Source organism: Acomys russatus, chromosome 10 (genome assembly GCF_903995435.1).
Source record: "Acomys russatus chromosome 10, mAcoRus1.1, whole genome shotgun sequence".
Classification (NCBI taxonomy): Eukaryota; Metazoa; Chordata; class Mammalia; order Rodentia; family Muridae; genus Acomys; species Acomys russatus.
In genome coordinates this window covers 9,579,268-9,592,414 of record NC_067146.1, presented here as the reverse complement: position 1 = coordinate 9,592,414, position 13,147 = coordinate 9,579,268, and the positions used below count along the sequence as shown (strand labels likewise).

At 40.3% G+C, this 13,147-nt stretch overlaps 1 protein-coding gene across 1 annotated transcript in view; it reads right to left on the bottom strand.

Moving 5' to 3' along the window:
• Chchd3 (coiled-coil-helix-coiled-coil-helix domain containing 3) overlaps positions 1-13,147 on the bottom strand; it is a 261,113-nt gene that overhangs the window by 44,810 nt on the left and 203,156 nt on the right. Inside the window, exon 6 of the mRNA XM_051151761.1 lies at positions 9,569-9,639. Coding sequence (XP_051007718.1) covers positions 9,569-9,639 — 71 coding nt within the window. The remainder of the gene's footprint in view (positions 1-9,568; positions 9,640-13,147) is intronic.

Below are 13,147 nucleotides of genomic sequence, written 5' to 3'. Positions count from 1 at the left end.
CCTGAAAGTTTGGGTTTCAATTTTAAAAATATTTATTTATTATTATGTATATAATGTTTTGCCTGCATGTAACACCTTCACTCCAGATGAGTGCACCAGGTCTCATTATAGATGGTTGTGAGCCACCATGCGGTTGCTGGGAGTTGAACTCAGGACCTTTGGAAGAGCAGCCAGTGTCCTTAACCTCTGAGCCATCTCTCTTCTGGTTTCAATTTTTGTATGTGGTTTTTGCTTGCGGACAGCAAAGAGGCAGCTATTACATCTACAATTTACTTGTTTAAAAGCAGGGAAGAACTGCTAAGCATTTATCAAATATTTTTAGGTCTAGATAGATGTTTTAAGTTGATAATGGCAAGAGGTGATGGAGATTGATTTACACTCCGAATTTTAGACGCACCAAGATGTTTTCTTCAAGGCTGTCATATACAAATAGCCAAAACATTAAGAATGTAACATTTACATAATTCCTGATTGTTTCATGGTTCTTCTTGCTATAGGCAATCTATTGTATATATACATGTACATGTAAAAAACAAAACAAAACCAAAAAAAGACACAGACAAACCTCATAATACAGCCAACCTGACAGCATCCTAGATATCTCAAGACCTCCCAATTTATGGGTGGACAATTTCTTTGATACTTTTGTTTTGTTTTTGTTTTTCCGAGACTGGATTTCTCTTTGTTGCCTTGGCTGTCTTGGACTCACTTTGTAGGCCAGGCTGGCCTCGAACTCACAGAGATCCACCTGCCTCTGCTTCCCTGAATGCTGAGACTGAAGGTGTGTACCACCGCGCCTGGCTTCTTTGATACATTTTTCAATCACAAAACCTTTTTAAGATGGTTAGCTTCACAAGTTTAAAGAAGTGGCAGAATTTAAAATCTGTCTTCCAGAAGTGTTCCTGGACCTGTTCTAATGTGGCGGGTCAGTCAGACAATAATTAACTGTAACTGGCCCTCCTGCAAGCTTCAGTGCTCTTGGAGTGGTACTCAGAAAGCGAAATTATGTTTCCTTATCTTTGAAAGCATCAAAAGAAAATTTAAAGAAATTATTTTTACTTGGTGCCTTTGCAAAGTAAGTGAACTGTAGGCAGTATCAAGAGGAAAAACTTAGACATTTCTTTTGAAAACTAAGAGTTATATAGTAAAAATTACCCAAATAAGCAAGGATCAATAAACAAAGTTCCTCAAATTGACCATATTCTCACTTAAAATATTATGACATATGGAAAGAAGTAAGCTATCACCATTTCTCTGACTAACAGGGAACAATTAATATTTCATATAACACGTAAGGAACACTAAATTCTTAATGGATTGTATTGATTAAGGAAAAAGTTCAATGCTAATATTCCTGAAGGGAAAGCAGAACAATCTGTTACTTTACAAAGGCAAGAGTCATGAGTTCACAAACTTAGGGCCACTGACCTAAGTGCAGAAGCCTGAATGGCTTGGCTCATTGCATGCAGTACATGGGGAGAAGACCCCCAAAGGACACCAGTAAACCTAACTGTCAAGTGACAGGAACTCCAGGACATGGCTACCTTGGCTGCACCATCATTGATGTTTGTCACACCTGTGTCTCCTGCCTACACTGAAGGGAGGGCAGCATTTCCTCAGTGGCCCTACCATGCAGGTGTCCAGAAGACAGCTGCAGCTTGTGTGGTCTTTTATGAGCACGAGTAACACTGCTTCCCAAGGCTACAGCCCCATCCGTGCTTCTGCCTGCAGGCCGCCATGAGTTAAGTGGAAGGCTGTGGGGGAAGCCACACAGGTGGAAAATAAATCCCGAGTTGGACCTATCTTATTATTTGTTTCTATTATGTTAAAAAACAGTGTGTGGACTAAGCAATGGAGATCCAACTCAAGGAACTGAAAACAAAACAATAACCTTTAAACTTCTATCTAGACACAGCTGATTAGCAGAGCTCCAATCCGGAGTCAAAGGAGCATCAAATACTGAAGGGACTCCTGCCCCGCACAACCAAACATAATCAATTCTAAATGTCCATCATAAAAAATACTGTAAAACAGTGGTTTGTTTCAAAGTTGTCTCTTTCTCCTTGGAATTAGTTTGATACTCAGAGGGAAGTGAGCAGCCTACAGTACAGCTTGACAGCTGGCTCTCCTCTTCAGAGCCCTGATGACGTCACTGATAACACATTTTAAGGCAACCAGTGACGAAGTAAATAAACAAATTAAGATCATCTTTCCCCATAATGAAAGAACAACAACAACAACAACAACTTTCTTTTCTTCATTGTAAACCTATGAGTGTCAGGCCCTAAAAGGGTAACAGTGAGAGATTCCATTTCACTGTTGGGAACTGGAAGACCTCAAAGACACAGTAAGTCACTGCCGGGACTGCGTATGTTAAACAGCCAAGCCCACATTCAGCCCAACGTGCCTTTGCACTGAACAGCATGAGAAAACATATTCTTTCTAGAAAAGATTATTTTCTTATGTGTTTGCTCACATGAGTTTATATGTGCACTACATGTACTCAGGTGCTCTTGCAGGCCACAAATCCCACAGGGTTTCCTGGAACTGGAGTTACAGATGGTTGAGAGCCACCTGATATGGGTGCTAGGAGTCACACTCAGCACTCTGCCGGAGCATTGCATACTTAATGCAGGGCCATCTCTCCAGCTCCAAAAGTGTATTCTTAAGCACAAACATTTTTCTTTAAAAGAATTGAAATTCTCCTCACATTCCTCAGGGCGCAAGAAATACTACAGAGGTCAACACAGGTGAGATGATGTTTAAAAAAACAAAACCCTCAGATAACCCTGACCTTCTAAACTGGCAATCGTCACCAGAAGGGTATGTGCAGAGGGCACAGGTATATTTACTTTATCTAGAATTTTGCCTCTTCAATTTCTCTTTTACTGAATAATCAAGATGTTATTTGGCTCCAAGGGCCATAGGGAATTAAATGTCACTACTGCAGCTGCTCTATTTCCTGCTCACAGTCCTGCAAATTAAAAAAAAAAAAGGGGGGGGGCAATACAAATGCAGAATTTAATTAGTGAGTAAAAGCCCAAACTCTTGCCCGAAGCCCCATTTTTCCTGGAATATGCACTCTTTCTTCTTGTGTAAATTTTTCATTGTGAAGGAGACATCTCTATAACACAATAACTCTAGCTATGATGTAACTCTCGTAACATCAGCCCTGCATTAGAACAGGCAGCATGCCCAAATAATGCTGTTTTAATACAATTTGTGTCCAGCAGAAACTCAGTCAACTGGGTCATTTTGAATTTGATCAATGTGAATTAGTGTCTGACTGAGATAAACCATCTGATCATTTCGGAAGGATCAATGAGAATCATAGATAAAAGATTCTTCATGCACATTTGGCAGCTTAGGTCCATTCACACAGCACTAAAGTAGGTTTTAAGTAGACATCGGCAAGCATGAAGGACGGTGTGTAGGGAACCTGTCGGCAGCAGACAGCGATACAGAGCAACGGCATATAACTCGAGTCCTTTTGATAAGATGAGTGATTCAGTAAGGCAGCTGGAGCCCTGCAAAGCTGCCACAGCGCCATCTCAGAGCACCTAGGACAAGCAGCAAGGTGCCGCTGAGCAGCTCAAAGTTCTGAAGTCACTTTTACTTAAAAGTTTAGGTGGAAAAGTAAGTAACATAAATTTACCTGACTAAAATTCTAGAAGAGATTTAAGACTATTAATCAGAGCAAACTTTGTATCCGCAGTACAATTAGTCCTATTAATCTAATATTTCCAAATTGAAGTCACATTGGCATTTGGACACACTGGCTTAGGCGTCTAACAGAATTATAAATTTGCTAGTCAAAACCTTATTTAATTATTTTACAGCCAATTAAGCAGGCTTTTTAAAGCACTGTTGCTTACGACTGTCTGCGATCCACACTCTTATGACAGCAGACAGGAGAAGCACTTGCTAATGAGACATGCCCCAAAAGGTCTCGCCTGCCCCGGAACAAACTAAGCAGTACTATCAGATGGATCCCCCAAGCCCAAGGACATTTTAAAGTTAAAGAGTTTTACATGGAAAAAAAAAAGTTTTACATGGAAGAAAATCTTTCAGTAGGCAGTGATACCCACAAAGCCCATTTTATCTGCACAAGTTTTGCATAGCTTTTCAGACACTCTAAAAGCACCACAGCTTTATTCCTCCAGGCTAGCTAATCTTTAATACTTTATGAGGCTAGCCCAAGCTTCTTCCCAGGAGCCTAGGTTTCTCAGTCAGGTCGATGACTTCTTTCAAGGATAAGTGAAGCTTCTCCTGCAATCTGGCACACAACTGGCTATTATTACCTGTATTCATGTGCAATTTCATACAATCACATTCTTTTACAGTGTTTCGCCATTCAAAGACACTGAAGCCAAGTCAGGAAGCTCAGTGTCCAGTGAAACCTTCACTTTCCAGCCCCCGCTCCCCAATGGAAGGTAGGAATTGGTTACTTTACTATTTTAAGGACAGCTTGGGAAGGAAGTATCAGCCCATTCTAGAGTGTTCTCTATGGCTTTGCAGGTCATTACAGCAGAGTAGTTTATGTTTCTTTGGTATCTGCTTTATACTTGCTTGATCTTTGCTTTAAAAACAGTCCGAGTAAACAAACATGGGGTACTCTGTTTTTCTGTGTGCTGATATATGCGCTGACCTAACAGGGAGAGGCAGTTCTGATGTTGACAAGAAAAGAAACTGGGTCCTGCAGCGCTCATTGCTTCACTGAGGCACATCACAGACAGCAATACTGTCATGAGTGCTTTGTGTGCTCAGAATGTTGGTTACACTATGGACTCCCTTTGGCCCTTATTTCTCCTACTGTTCTGTCTGGGTGCCCTAATGCCATCTAGATTTCGTGTACTCCTTTGGCACATAGTCTTATAACTTGAATATAATAATAAAAATCTAACATTTATTGAACATTTATTTTACCTAAGCATTACACACACAATCTTTTTTGTTCTTTGAAGTACTGAGGATTGAACCCATGGCCTCAGTCACACTAGGCAAGTACTCTATCCTCTGAGCTACACTCCTAATCTGATGTAACATTGGTAAGTACAATATTTTAATTTAACTGTAAAGTAGAAAAGGCTCAATATAGAACACAAATTTCAGTAGTATTCAGAAGCAGGATGCTTTATACTGCAGTCAGTAAGCGACTGCCCACTACAACAAATGTGCAAGAGTGAGCTCTCTTCTTCCAGCATGAGACTTCAGGAATTGAGCTTGTGTTGAGCTTGGCAGCACTATTTGTTGAGCCATCTTGCTGACCCTGCTTATGTTTCATAGCTAAAAACTTAAAGCTATTAAGGAGAAAAGTACCCAAAGAAAAAAATTAAACAGTATGAATTGTCCTTAAGTTCTGTAATTGTCACCAGAATAATGACAACAACGTTTAAAGTGTATTGGGGAGGTAGCTCTCATTACAACAGAGATCCGGACTTTGGAAAGGATCTTCATTTGAAAAGCTGATCTTTCCTTTTCTTCTGTGATGCAGTACAGGCTTCACTCAAGTAAGACCACCTGCCCTCCTCACAACGTAGAACATAACGGGGCGGGTCATGCCCAGAGCCTACAGGAATGAATGCTGTGTAGATGAGGCAGGAAAACAGAAGCCCACTAGTTCTAATATGCCCAAATGGTTTACTGTTAAAACTCTAGCCTGACAGACTAAAACGTGAGCTACTATTTTAACTAGCCTAGAATGTCTTGGCAGAAGGAGCTGACATCGAGGTATTAGTCATGTCCTACTTTAAATGATTTTCACTTTCCTTTTTTTCGGAGGGGGGGACTTCATATGAGCACCATTTTAGGCATATAAAATTGCCCTTAAAATGGCAATTTAAAAAGTATCCCTCTCCAGAAGTCAATCAAAGTGCATCTCAATCACTCTTCCGGCAAAGAGAATTAAGGCTCTTCTGTGTTCATTGGTTAAGTGAGACCTCTGAGTTCAGGTTCAAGATGGTCAGAAGCTTCAAAGAGAATCTTGCAGCTGCTGCACAGGTGTGCAGACAGGAAGCAGCCAGAATCACTGGGCCAGACAAGATGACTGTTACAAAACAAAATAGAGTACACTGCTTTGGAAGAGATGGTGGGTTATGGTGTTATGAGATGGTCAGTCTCCTGAGAGGACGTGGGACTCCTCTAAGTCACTCTTAGTCTTGAAGATAGAAAGCCCCTCTCCTGGTCACAGGGAGATTGAAATAGGGCACTCTGGGATGCTCACTCTAGCAAGCAATAGTTAGAAAATGACGACACAGACACAGTAAGAGCTTCTCTCTAAATTATGACTCCTAAAATCTCTTCACAAAGTGTGAATGAAGCTTGCACATTTGTTGGCATTGGAGTTGAAAGAATGGTAGAATCTGAGGGGACATCCCATAGACTAGTCTTACTGCTGACAAAACACAAAGTATTGGAAGGCTCCCAAACTGCCCTAAGGATAGAGAATTGACTACAAAGTCTCAGAGAACTCACTGTAAGCCAAGGTCAGTTATGGTTCTTCACTGCTGGGAAATGGTAACAAAAAATTAGCCAAAGGAGGAGCTATATAGGTAGTCTGGAGGGATCTTAATGCAGAGCTGATAGTGCTTGCCAGGCCAGTTACTTGGCTGATGACAACTGACTATCTGATATGTGACTCTCTACCCACAGTACAGCCTACTGGGGAGCATATTCATACTTTACTGCAGTCTTACTGAGGTCTCATGATTCAGTCTTTGGTATCCTAGCACCCCAATACTAGATGAGCTGAGAAACCCGCCATAAATAACACTTTCTACCACAAGACAGGTTCCGAGGGTTTAGAGGTTATCTCTCAAGGAGTCTAATCTAAATCTGAATCTGTCTGTGGCAAAGGCAAAGCCTTACTCACCAGTTAGGCCAGATCCCTATAGAATTATAAATATTATTACGCCAGAAAGTAAGAGAATGATGCAGCTAGGTTCTGCTCATGATTCAGTTTATCTTCCAGGTCCACAGTTTCTTACAGAAGTCATCAAAACACTCATGTGTTCTGTGGGTTCTCTCATCCTTATTTTCCAGTATGCATGGCAGGATGGCTCAGTGGAACACTTCAAGAATGATTTTCCTCATTCCAAACCAGACATTTCCTTCTAGAAGAATCAACACATCAGTTTTCTAACATGCTAAACCTACTATCTTGGTTCTTTTTCCTCTTCTATCCAAAGAATGAAGGATTCAACTGTGTCATACTTACCTGATTTGCTAAACCCCTAAGTTGGTTGCTAAACTAACTTATTTGCTAAAACCCTAATGCTTACTACATTGAAATGTGGCTGCATTTAGACTCTACAAGGGTAACAAAGGGGTGGTTGTGGTGGCATATCTTTAATCCTAGCATGCACTTGGGAGGTAGAGGCAGGAAGAGTCTACAAAGTTTGATCCAGTTTACTTACACACACACACACACACACACACACACACACACACACACACACACACAAATAAGTAAATAAATAAATAAATAAATAAGTGGATGGGCTCTAGTCTAGTATGACTGTTGTTCTTATATATTTTTAAAAGATTAGAAACATATACAAAGTCAAGGCACACGGAGAAAGTGGTCATCTGCGGGCCATGAAGAGAGGCCTCAGAAGAATGTATCCTGAATATTGGGTTGAGACATCATTCATGAAATCCTGGAGCTTAATCCATTAGCCTGTTATTAATTCACATCTGACCTTTATAAGCATCTTGTACCAGTTTTCATTTGCCTGCTGAGAACTCCCACCTGGTGCTTTGGATTCTTGTTTCTTGCATGTCACACCCACCATTAGATGTCCACTCCTACAAAGCACTGAAGTGAGGTGCTCTTGAGCACAAACCCCTCCCACTGACTTCTTACTAAATGAAGACCCAACCTAGCCTGGTAGTTGGTGACCTGTGACCTCTGTAGCTCTATCTTGTGCTAACCTCTGAGTCAAGCCATTGATCTTCACTAAAGTTGTCATCCACTAACAAAACAGGAACATTTTCCTTCTGGACATCCTCCTCTTCCACCTACTCAATACCTTTCTCAAGTCACAGACAAATGCCATGCTCTTTATGAAGACTCCGCAGATTACTCTAGTCTGCATTAGTTTCTAAATTTTAGTTATTTTTATAGTGATTAATTTATAATAAAGAAATATCCAGGATGCCAAGTCAAAGGTTCTCAAAGTATGAAAAGAAAAGGTTGTTGAAATGTTACTCTACCAGAAGCAAAGATAAGCAACTACAATAGCAAAAAAAAAAAAAAAAAAAAAAAAAAAAAAGTGTAAATACAGTAGTACTTTCCAATATTAGTTTAACACCCAACTTTTTCTCTAAATTCTTTGTTTTGGAAACAATATCTTATGTACCCTAGGTTGATCTGGTTTAATGTGGTACCAGGGATAAAACCCAGGGCCTTGTTCACAGTAGGCGAGTGCTCTACCAAAGTTACGTCCCTAGCTCTTTATATAAAGTCTCCTGATTTCTCAGAGTAAGACCTATGGCACATATCTATGACCACAGCACTTATGTGGTAGGAGACAAAAGAGGTAGGAATTTAAGCCATGCTATCATACCAAGTCTGAGATCAGCCAGGGCCACACATGACTCTTTCTTCAAAAAATTAAATGAGATATTGATTGATTGGTTGAATTGTGCCTCACTCTTAGCGATCTCTTCTACCTCCACCCCATCCCCCCCTTTTTTTTGCTAAGGAAGATAGAAAGTTTTCATCTATTTAAATACACCTCAAACCACCTTTTAAAAAAATCTTATTTCAATCAACATTAAAGCAATACAAATATCCATTACCACACAAATTGCACTGAAGCAGAAACTAATAATTCTACCTTGAGGTTTAATCATTTTATTATATGCTTATAAACATGTGCAAGGAATAAGGTCAGAGCTCAATGTCATCTTTTAACTAAATCTGTCACAACACCTTTTTTTCTTCACTAATTTGTACACGTGCTACCAACAGGGGTTATATAATAGAATCCTCTGCAGTCTCAGTAAAATACCTTCTTATCTCATGTGAGAATTGGTGGTAAGAGAACGGATAAGGCTGTGGGTCATGGGCACTTTGACCCATCAATCACAGACTATTCATTCAGATATCACAAGGACTGATAGATGCAGCAATCTAACATCACCTTCATAGTCAAGGGTAAGGTAAAGGCTATGATTTCAATGTGATCAAGGTACTTGTGAGGAAATAACTTGGACCTGCCCATCATTTTACTACATAAACGTGAATGTTTTCCATGTTCCAATTAGTAAAGGTAGCAATTTGCTACAACCTTCATAATTAAGGGCATTCTATGCCATCTCTTACTCCAAATGAAAATTCTCTCACCCATTTCTTTCACTTCCACTTAGTTCATAAAATGGATTGGGCACCAACAGTCTTTCATCCAATGTTCCAGAAAAGCAGGTAACATGGCTGCATCTTGACTACACAGAAACACTTCCCAGTATTCCCCAGCCCCAGCATCACAAGTGGAGCCTGCTACACACAGCAACACAACTGAGCTCTGGCCTCGGAGGACAGGCCAGCACAGGGTGCAGGACTTACTTGAACTTGGCTTCCACCTCTTCAGCAGCTTTCTGATACTCCTCGGTGGTGACTTTGTAGAACTCTGAGCTCTGTGGACAAAGTTGACAACATTTTCAGTATGCAAAAAAGACAAAATGTTCTGAAGACTTAACATTTTGCAAAACAGAAGCAACCTTGTTTCAGGAACACCAGAAGCAGGGAGATTTCTGGCTTAAATGGCGTTGTACTTAAATAGCTGGAAGGCCACTGATTTAAGTGACAGTACTGATACTGGCACTTAAGCATAATTACATGACAGATGTTCATACTATTAATTCGTCATTACGTAATCCTCCTGAGAAAATTCCTAACATATTTTTGAAGGATGTCTTAGAACTACCTTACTTGGTTATCTAGGGCTATAAAATCAAAAGATTCTTAAGCTCAAAGAACAAAATTCACACACACTCACAGTGATGCAGAAGCAGTTTTTACTTTGCATATTTTGTTTTCTATATGAATCTTAGCCAAGCATGATGGCCCATGCCTTTAATCTCAGCACTCAGGAGGCAGAGGCAGAGGGAGGTTAGTTCGGGGCAAGCCTGCTTTACATGGCAAGTTCTAGACTCTACTTGGAGAGACAGTGAGGAAAAAAAAAAAAAAAAAAAAAAAAAAAAGGAATAATTGATAGAACAAAAAGACAGCTAACTCTCTCCCTTTCACATGAGCAAAAGAACCTCAACATTTGTAACAATCAGTATGAACAAAAAAGCACACTTAGTAATCTTAGCATAAGAAAGACTGCACTATGATGTGAACTCACGAACAATACAAGGCAAGCTGCAGTGGCAAGACAAAGCCTTTCCCAGGACAGCAGGACTAGCTGTTAGCTGCTCTGAAAGCAGCGTTCTTACCAGCGGGGTTGGCCTAAATGACCCATGAGCTCTCAGACTCAATGAAATATCCTGAACAGCACTGGGCAGTGCAGAAGGATGCAATATAATACAGGGCTCTATTGTGTGCCTCCACTCCCTAATCGCTCGGGTTTCACACCCACAGCGAGGGTAGTTTATTTTTAAATAAATCATTGTTGGTTGGTAAGAAAATGAAAATGAAAGCCGCCTCACACCCGTGACCCCTTTGCATTTAACAATCCGGGTTGCCCAATGACAGTCACATCCAGGTTTCCAAGATGCAGATAAAATCAATAGGTATGTGATTAGACAGCAGACTGGGGTGGCTGGAGCCACGGACAGGTCACCATTTGAGATGATGAATGGCTCTATAGCAACCTCCAGTCCCCTACGATGCTAACATTTACTATAATCTTATTTGGGCTACGATTTATCTTTCTTGCACCTGATCAATAAAGATGAACAGAACAGTTGTAAGGATCGATTGTAATTTTTTATCATTTTCAAGCACAAAAGTGCATTTCTGACATGAAGACAGTATCCTAAGTGCACTGCCTCTGCAGCTTAAAAAGTGCAATCTGAGTGATCAGCCACACTCTGTATGTGGAGAGGTGTTAATTTATCAGTAGGTCTAAAGCTATCAAAAAGCCATTTGTCTTCCCGGATGCTGTAGCTTTAGGTTGGCCACACCTCTCCATATGCTCCACTTACTACAAGGTTTCCTTGTGTTCTTCTGCACTGTTCATCTTAAGCTTTTCCTGGAAGATTTTTAACAAAGAGGGAGCAACAAAAGCAGCTGAAACAGCCTATCACTACCAGCATCAGAACACTGTTCCTAGCTGTCAAATCAGTATTACGTCACTGATACTGGTGACACAATAGCATCTTGATTAATAAGTTTCTTTATGGTAAATGTTAAAACTTTAATGTCTAGACAGGACTGAGCTGAAAGTTCTGATTTTGGGTCTAGCCTGTGACCCTTAGTCAGTCTTTCAAACTCCCCCAACTTCCTCTCCAGTATTTGTAACCTATCAAATATGGTTGATAGTTAGCACTGCTTATAGCAAAGCCAAGTTGTTTAAGAAATCAAGTAAGATAGGGAAGAAAGCTGTGAAACCTGGTGAATGTTTTGTGGAGTAAGAGAACTATTTGAATAAAATAATAGAATAACACATAATTCCACTTTGGGCACAAATGCTGAATGGTCAAAAATAGTAATGTGTTCTAATAAGAATAAAGCACAAAAGTGAGAATTTTGCTACAGTACAAAGCAGTGAACTTCCCTCCGTTCTGTGATGACAAAGGTAGGGAGAACAATTCTGGTTACGCCATCTATGGTGATAACCACAGCCTCTGTGCCCAAGGTTGCCACCAAGCTTACTAGAGAACTCTCACTTAAATCTATAGCGCTCAGGTTGGCTCTCTAATCCACCTCAGTGACCAGCTGCCTATACTACACCTTTCTAATGACAACAAGTTCTAAGAAGCAACACTACATAAATACTTAAGTATATCAAGATATATAGGCAGTGTTTAATTAATTAAAATAGTTACTTATTCAATTAACACTAGATTCTTATTATTCCAATAATGTTCACTCAGGAAAATTGTGCCCTTGAGAAAATTTCAATCTAATATCAAAGAAAACCAATTATAGTAGAAGGCAACAGAGCCAGCGCGGATGCTCTTACTAAAGCTCACAGATCTACTCTGGCCTCAGAAAGGACACATGGAATACCTACCATTCATTCCAAACCCAAGCCCCAAATCCTCAATATAACTGCAATGGGAGAAAGGACAAATGCTGGGTATGCTGGTGGAAATGTATACCGCAGAGGGGGGATGGGTGCGGGCGCTTGGGGACCTAAACATTCACACATGTAAGGAGAAAAGTGGAAGCTACATGGTAGATGTAATTCATGCGGTTTGGAAAAGTGCAAAATAAACTGCCGTTTATCATCAATTGGAAGCAGTTTTGTGCTGGTGTCAAGAAGGGGACAGAAAGGCAGGATGCCACAAAAAAAGGAACACAAAGGTATGAAGCTCATGGCTCTTTTCTGCTCCTTAAAGTGAGCTGCGAGTACGTAGCTAGACTTGTTTGTATTTCACACACATACAAAAACTGCATTACTTTTTTTCTACCCACAAAGGGGCTAATTAACAATAAATGGTGTAATTTGCTAGAACATAAAAGTATGTTTGAGGAAGGGGTACAGACTGAGTGGAATTTTAATATATTCTTACAAATTAAGCTACTATAGACACTTAGTAAGCAAATGTGTTTTTCCCACTTATCTGTCTATCTGTCTGTCTGTCTATCTATCTATCTACCTACCCATCCATCCATCCATCCACCTACCTACCTCCCTACTTATTTATTTAGCTGTAAAATTAGAGTCAAATAAGGGGCAGAAAACAGCAGGTTCTCACATTTCACTCAGCTTCACTCAAAACACAAGTAAAACTTTACAATCCCACACTACTTGGTCCCCCCCCCCCAACACTTGTAACTAGTGGTTGCAGTAACAGCTTTTAACTAAACCCTCGGCTTTGCGTGTCTTTGGGTCTGTGTAGATATGCTCCTATAGAGGCCCAGAGATTGGTAGTGAGGGTTTTTTCCAACAATCCATTATACTTTTTGAGGCAAGGTCTCTCATTGTCTCCTCAGAACTCAAATTATAGACCACTGGGTTTATGGGTGCTG